Source organism: Castor canadensis, chromosome 11, assembly GCF_047511655.1.
Source record: "Castor canadensis chromosome 11, mCasCan1.hap1v2, whole genome shotgun sequence".
Lineage (NCBI taxonomy): Eukaryota > Metazoa > Chordata > Mammalia > Rodentia > Castoridae > Castor > Castor canadensis.
Genome location: NC_133396.1, coordinates 48,855,140 through 48,863,496, shown reverse-complemented (window position 1 = coordinate 48,863,496; position 8,357 = coordinate 48,855,140). Strand labels below are relative to the sequence as shown.

The following is an 8,357-nucleotide window of genomic DNA, read 5'->3' as shown; positions in this document are numbered from 1 at the left end:
TCATTGAAAATTTTAAGACCCTTAGAATATTACCAGTGATGTTGAGCATGTTTACATGTACTAATTGGCTATTTATACAAATCCTTTGGAAAATAGGTGAATTACCCTGACAATTTTAATTGAGTTGTTTTTCTATTGTTGTTGAGTAGTGTGAATTCTTATACATTCTACTTACAACACTCTTACCTACCAATATAAAAATGTTTCCTCCCATTTGTAGTTTCTTTATGCACTTTCATGATAGTACCCATTGTTACAAGTTCAAATTCTGCATTTTCCAAACTACAACACCATAATAAAATTTCTGTTCCTTTGTGGAATCATCAAGAGAGTATAATAAAATAAATAAATGAATAAATGAAATTTTATTGATAAATTTGAAATATCAAGGAGTCATCTCAAAAGAGTGAGATTGCTAAGCAAAATCTGGATTTCTGCCTCATTTTGAGAAAACAGCTTGTACGGCCCTAATAAGATTTAGCATCTAGGTTGATACAAACTAAACGACTGTAACAAGACAAATAGTGCATTCATTTTAATTACAGACCAGCCAGAACAAAAAGACAATTCATATATGAAACAACGGAGAAGTAAAAAAAAAGCCAATAAACAAAATGATGTGAACACTTTCTCAGAAAGAGGTAAGAATTTACATGTAATAATGGAATGTTCAATTTAGAAAAGTGAGAAAAGACAGTTAATGCTTATGCAGTATTAACATGAGAGTATGCAACCACATTTATAAGTGAGTTACAGTTTTTTAAAAGAGAACAGAGGATAAATTAGTGATGAAAAAATCTAGGGACAGAAATTTCAATTACAGTATTTTTACAATGAAGTCATTCTTTATACTTAATATATGCTAGTAATGAATGATTTGACATTATGCTCCCATAATAAGTGGAATTTAAAAGAAATCTTTCCTAACTGGTTAATAGGACCCTTGTCACATCACATAGAGTCCCTACCTCAGCTTTCTTACTTATTAAAGCATTCTGTATTATTTTACTTGAACAGAAAGTTTGATGTTGGCAAAAAAGAGATGTAGAATAATATTCAAATATCAACATCAATATAATGAGTGGATAGGATAATTTAAGAGTTCCAAGTGTTCTTGTCATAGGTAGAAGGAAATTTTACTTCTACAAAGGACTCTTCTCAGGGCTCCCTTCATATCCTTGTTCCTCAAGCTGTAGATGAAGGGGTTCAGCATAGGCGTCACCACTGTGTACATCATGGCCATGACAGTCTCCTTCATAGTAGAGTTATTAGGTGATGGACATAAATAGAGACCAATGACAGTTCCATAGAAAAGAGATACCACAGACAGATGGGAGCCACAGGTTGAGAAGGCTTTACAGATGCCCTGAGCTGAAGGGACCTTGAGGATGGAGGAGACAATTTGTGTATAGGACACAATGATGAGTACAAATGGAATCACAAGAATGAGTCCTCCCATGATAAATATCACCCACTCATTTACCTGGATGTCAGAGCAGGCCAGCTTCAGCAGAGCAGACATGTCACAGAAAAAGTGAGGAATCACATTATCCTCACAGAAAGACAATCTGGCCATGAGCACAGTGTGCAACATGGCATGGAACATGGTCAGCACCCAGGACAGCACCACCAGGCACAAGCAGATCTTGGGGCTCATGATGCTGGTGTAGTGCAGGGGGAAACAGATGGCCACATAGCGGTCATAAGCCATGGCCACAAGGAGGAAGCTCTCAAGGTCTCCAAAAAACAGGAAGAAGTACATTTGTGTCAGGCAGCCTGCATAGGGGATGGAGGGCACTTGGTTCTGCATGTTCTGTAACAGCTTGGGCATTGTGACAGAGGAGAAGCAGAGGTCAGAGAAGGACAAGTTAGTGAGAAAAGAATACATGGGTGTGTGGAGATGGGAGTCCAAGTGAATGAGGACAATGATGAGGAGGTTCCCCAGGACGGTGATAAGGTACATGGCAAGGAACAGAATGTAGAAAAGGCGTTGGTGCTCTGGCCAGATGGGAAGGCCCATAAGGAGGAAATCTGAGATGATAGTCTGATTCCATCCTGTCATGCTCTTTCTCCAGAACCTTTAAGAGAAAATAATGTGGTGTGCTAGAAATCCAAATATATAGGAACATATTTCTACGAGACATGGTCTATTAGGTGTTCTGTTAATTTATCTTATCCTCATTGTCCAAAAAAAATCTACAATAAGAAATATGCCACATCACTAAACCCAAGCCACATCTCCAGCTTATTTTCTTCACTTCTCATTAGATTAACCATGTCAACTTTTCCCTACCTTTAAAACTCTCTCACATATTAGGTTTTTTGGATTACACTAGTGTCCTGATGCTTCCTTAGACATTCATTCCAGTAACTGAAATTGCTTTTTTCTTTAACAGTATCGTCTATATCATTGCTTTCTGGTGCTTCTCTGTAAACAGTTTTTTTATGTAGCTACCATCCTAGTAATGCTTGTGTGGCATAATCAAGCATCTAAACCTGCTGGGTAAAGTTTTAATTATCTTCATTACCTGATCAGCAACTTCTTACTGGTTAACTGAATTTATCAGGTCCATATTCAGTTCAACAGATCTCAACTGAATGTCATGCTAAACTCTGTTCCTTTCTCAATTCATATGTCAATGAAAGGAATCTAGGCTCAAGTCAGAAATATTACAGTTTTCTTTCATTCACTCATTTCTCTAACTTCCTACGTTGAATTTTATAAGTCCTACATATTCTACTGTTTTCTTCTCCTCCTACTTTCCTTGCTTACTTCTTTCTTCAGTCCCTTTCTTCCTTCCTTATGCCTTCTTTACTCTCATTTTCTTCTTTACTTCTTGTTTCCCTCTTTCCCTCTTTCATTACTTCCTTGTTCTTTTCTCTGTCCTCTTTTCCTTTTCATCACTCTGCTTCTATTTTTTTGCAATTAGGTCACACTATATAGCCTAACTTGACCTAAACCTCACAATCCTCTTTGCTCTACCCCTGATTTCTGGGATTGCAGATGTGTGCCAGTAAAATCAGTTTGTTCTCTTTTCAGATTAATCATACTTACTACAACTGCTACAATCTGGCACAAGCTGATATTAGATCTTGTCTAGACAGTCTGACAATCCTATGCTTTTATTTTACTGTTCACTTTGCTTTCATCTCTTCACATCCTGACAGTCTGATGTGGAAATCTGATCAACATGATCCTATTGAACCTTGAAAATAGACTTAAGATTGTTCATTATGGTATTTCAGATGGTCTCAGTTACAAAGCTTGGGGCACAAAATTACTAACCACAGTAATATGTGTTTAGACATCTTACTTCCCCCCATTTCTTTATGTAAACAGTTCATGTGCTCATATATGCTATACCCATGTGACTGTCATTGGTATGCCCGAGCATTCGTGCTTGCAAAAATACATATTATTGCCTATTTTATTGTGTAAAATGTCCTATGAAATCTATCATGTTTTCTTGCTCCTCAAATAAATTCCTTTTAAATATGTAAATAAATGATCCTGCTCAGAGTTTCATGCATGCTTATTGTTTTAAAGGCAATGGTAAAATTCCTTTTACTACCACAACAGACAAAAGGAGCTTCATGATCAGTTCTTCTCCTACTTCCCCAGTCTCAATTAGTCCCAAAGCCAGTGATCTGTGATGCAGCATTGTTTTACCTGAAGTCACGATTTCTAAGACACAAGTAATTCACATTTGTTGCTTCTCTTTCCTAGCTTCATCTTCCCTTTGTGCCCATTTCACCTGCTTCAGGTACATTACATGTGACTTGCTCAGCTAAACCTTCCTTGTCTCCCTACAGCAGGTGATACCCACTGAGTTTCCACAGCATCCCATAATATTCAATGACCTTGACCAATTGTTCATAGTTGAGTTCCCACCAGACTGTAAGCTCCATGCTGGAAAAGCTGTGCCTGCTTCCATGGCTGCAGCAGGACCAGCTCTTGGTATGGTGCCCAAATGTGGTTTCTGTTTGATGAACATGTGTTGGTTTGCTTCAGAATGACACATGGATTCCTTCAAGTTTAAAGTCTACAGAATCCCATTTAAGTTAGAATCAACACTACTAAATCATCCCAGAAGCACTCACTAGCTTGAACAATAGCTTGTGACACTTTGTTACAGAATTACTCACTTGAACTACAGACCCATGGAAAATATTAGACTACCCAACCACACCAGTCTTTATCCTGAACAACCATACAACATTATGCATGGCCACATTGATATCTTGTTCTTTGTGTTCATGAACTTAGGACTCATTGATCCTGAGATTTTAAAAACCTCATCTAATAGATTTAGTAATTTTCAGAGAAAGGGTGGAAAAAGATAATTTCTGCATTTAAGACCCCATTCCATCTCATGTCCATATTTCAGAAGCCTCATGTCAGACTCAGAAAGCTGATGAGGGATGATAAGGTATATGGAAGCTCTTCCCCTAGAGGCAAACCTGAGTCAAATGGCTGGAATTTTCATCCTGCTAATGCTGCTTAATATGTCCACATTAACACCTTTATTAATATGTGCACATAATGGGCTAGTACTGCAGTAAATGAAACAAATCAATGAACCTGTAACCTGATTTCTCAGAATGTTGCTTTCCTAGGAATTTAGTGGGACTCATCTCTGACATTCAGGTTTCATAAGGAATCACAAAGCAAATGGATTAATTCACAGGCATAACCACTGATCTGCATATGAGAACCACCTGTTCCCAGGATAGGGTTTCTCATCTCCCTTACATAGCAACTGTGCAGTCCTCAGTCTGAACAGCATATAACATTTCCACAGACAATGCTTAAAAAATTAAATTCACATATGAAGCACCTGGTTATCCTGTTAAACATTGACTTTGATTCAGTAGTCTTAGGTTGTGGCTTAAAAGTCCACATTTTAAAAGTTCAGATTTTACCTTGAGTGATGCTAACTGAGCTGGTCTGTGGACCACACCTAGAGAAGTAAGATTGTCCAATACATTTCAAAAGTTCATATTCTGTGCTGCTCCCAATGAATATGATAAAAATCTCATGCAGGGAGCCTGGCCAAAGGAACTTTGAACCACCTCAAATGTCAGTTATATAGTCAACGTTGAGGAGCATCTGAATTAAATGCCTACCTCATGGAGATGTTGTTATATTGAATTGACATTGTATTGTGAGAATACATTGCATGATACTATTAATTAATGCTATCATTCATAAAAATGATCACAAGTGGTGAACTTTACAGAACATTTCTACCACATGAAAAGATCATGGGAGACAGAGATGGAAAAGAGAGAAGATATCATTTCCAAATATGTATCCTGCAGATCATAAAACCTAAGAAATTAAGACCCTCAAGTTAGATGAATAGAAGGCATCAGCTAATTCACTGTCCTCATAACTTACTCAGAATGTTTGAGGTTGACAATGGAGTCTTGATACAAGATCATGCTTCTGTTGATTCAATGGTGGCACCAGAGGTAACCAGCTCTATACTCATCAGTTGTGTCTGCACAAACCCCCTCTTACACTTCTTGTTCTACTTTTCCTAGGGGACTAAGAGTCTCTGCATCCCAGAGAAGTCTTGATCCTGGAGGAACTTGTTAAAGGTAAAATAATTCCCCAGAGCCTCTCTAGGACAAATTCCCTCAGCAGCATGTTTTTGACTGATTACAGTGTTTGATCATGCCTGACTGTAATTTGGAAAAAATTGGAGGTGAAAAATGGTGGATAGATGCTAAAAACTGACTATTTTCAGAATGGACAGGAGTCCTGTAATGATGGAGACTACATCTTAGAATGGTTAAAAAAGATGTAAAAGAAATCAAAGACCAGATTGTAGATGTTTTTACTTATTTTAGGAGTATACAATTTTTAGCCAAGAAGCCATCAAATGGTTTGAGGCAGAAGACCACCATGAAAAACATAGATTCCCAAGATGCAGTATCTCTCTACAATGCAATCTCTATAAACAGGAGAGACAAACATACTGCTAACAACTTTGTAATATATGACTATATATGCTAATGTCAGGAAAAAGAAAAGAAAAACTCCCTTTGATCATATTCAATTCCTCCTTGAGTCAGTATAGAAAAACAAGCCCAGATTCATGTGCTAGTCAATTACTTTTACCTCATTACCTACCTAGGAAAATCGTAACAGCACCTAACACTACCATCACCTCCATCACTCTCCACATATGTCAGTTTACCTGGTAATATTATGTTCTCCCTGTCCTGGAAATTGATCATAAGACCATTGGTGACATTCATTATTTCATCTGCTACTCATTCTATGCTCCTGTTGTACTTGGCAATTATCAACTGGATGGTGTTCTGTACATAGTGATGTAAGTTAAACTTTCATTCTAAGATCATATGTATCATCTTTGATCTGGTATTTCTTGGAGTATTGCAGATTATGCTAACATTGGTATATCTTTGGATGTACCATGTGGTACCCAAGTTTCTTACCCAGTGGTTACTGCTCCATTAGTGAAGAACAACCAATCTTTCCCTTGATAATCAGTAACAATCACACTTAGACTCTTTGTGTACTGGACTACATAAGTGTAATGGTTGAACATGAAATGTCCCCCACCATGAATCATCATTGCGAGCTTGGTGCTCTGTGCAAGAGGTACACAGTTCAGGTGTCAGACTTTAAGGAATTGAAAACTCTGGAATAATTAATGAATTCATAAACTGATGGCAGTATTGTAAATTAGCAGAAACTATGAGGTGGGGCTTAATTGAAGGAGTAGATCACTGCATGCATGTCCTTGATTGGTGCATCTTAACCCCAATCTGATGCTCTATCTCTCTACTTCATGGCTGCCATACAGCGAGAAAATTTCCTCCACATGCTATTCTGAGACAATTTACATACTTGTCATAGGCTCATAAACATGGAGCCAAGTGACCATGAACTGCAACCTCTGAACCCACAAGGCAAAATGAATCTTTCTTCCTTAAAGTTGTCAGTGTCTGGTGTTCTGTCACAATAATGCAAGACTAACACATAAGAAACAAACTTGTGGGAGGTATACTGAACTTCCAAGTTAGTGAAATTGATATCATGCTCCTGGTCAGAAAATCACAACTTTTGAGAACCAAAAACTACTTTTTTGTTGTTTTGAAAATACACATTTTACATACAATCTAATATCTATTTATCCATGTTTCTTCTCATTACTTCAGTTATCTCCACTCAACTATAGTACAACTATATCAAATGAAGTATTCCAGAAAATAACAATTCAGAAATTTTAAATTGTAGGACATTCTGAGTGGCATGATGAAATCTCTGACTTCATCACCCTGCTAGAGACATGAATAATCACTTTGTCCAGCACATCCATGCTGTATATGGAACTAACTTCTTAGTCACTTTTTAGCCATTTTGGGTTTTCCATCAACTTCTGTGGTACTGCTGTACAACAAGTAAGTCTAACAAATAATTTACATGGTAAGATTCAAATAAACCACCATTTATACCTCACACAGCAGCCTAAGGCTATCTAACAATGCCTATATGTTCTCTGCACTTTATCATACCATGTAGGCATTAAAGCATCTTTTATACCACAAGTAGAAATGTGGGCATAGTGTATGAAATTTCCAGAGAGGTAGGCACTGAAGCACAAGGATAAATTCTATTACAGTATTTTTGTAATTCTTGTATTCATTATTAATTATCATTGTTAATCAATTTATCTCATATAGTTTATTTTAAAAACTATCATATGATTGCACATGTAGGGTAAAAGCCATGCTATAAATTGTGTTTGGCACTATCTCTGGTTTCAAGCATTTTCTCAGGATAAGGAAATATATATTCCTGGGCAAAGGGGATATTATAGTGTTTTACAATATTTATACCTAAGTATTTAATGATTTTGCATAGTTTTAAAGTGCAATTTTTTCTCATTTCAATATGTTGGCCTTGTGTCCTATGTTGTTATCAACATATAAATCTTAGAACCTTTTCTTACATTCTTTGGGATTCTGCATGAGCAATCACATTATTTATGGGTAGGTATGGTTTAATTTTGTAATTCTCAGTGTATTTTAGTTATTTTCCTGGATCTTCTTTTTAACTACATAACAAAATGCAGTCAAGTTCCCAAGGAGAAATAGGAGTACCTAAAAATACTTTGAACTCAATAGAAAAGAAAACACAATTTAATAAAATTGATTGGATGCAACAAAAGAAGTGCTTACAGGAAAATTATAGGATTTAATAAATACATTGTGTAGAAGAAAGATCTACAATTCAAAATTCCATGTTAGGAATCTAGAAAAACTAGTAAATTGAACTCAAAGGAAGAAGAAGGAAGAAAAGAGCAAATGAGGCTAGGAAT

At 36.6% G+C, this 8,357-nt stretch overlaps 1 protein-coding gene across 1 annotated transcript; it reads right to left on the bottom strand.

Moving 5' to 3' along the window:
- Window positions 1-1,117: 1,117 nt before the first annotated feature.
- Window positions 1,118-2,062, bottom strand: LOC109675152 (olfactory receptor-like protein DTMT). The gene has a single exon (XM_020151938.2). It carries the CDS (start codon window positions 2,060-2,062, stop codon window positions 1,118-1,120), a length of 945 nt encoding a protein of 314 aa, XP_020007527.2.
- Window positions 2,063-8,357: the final 6,295 nt, after the last annotated feature.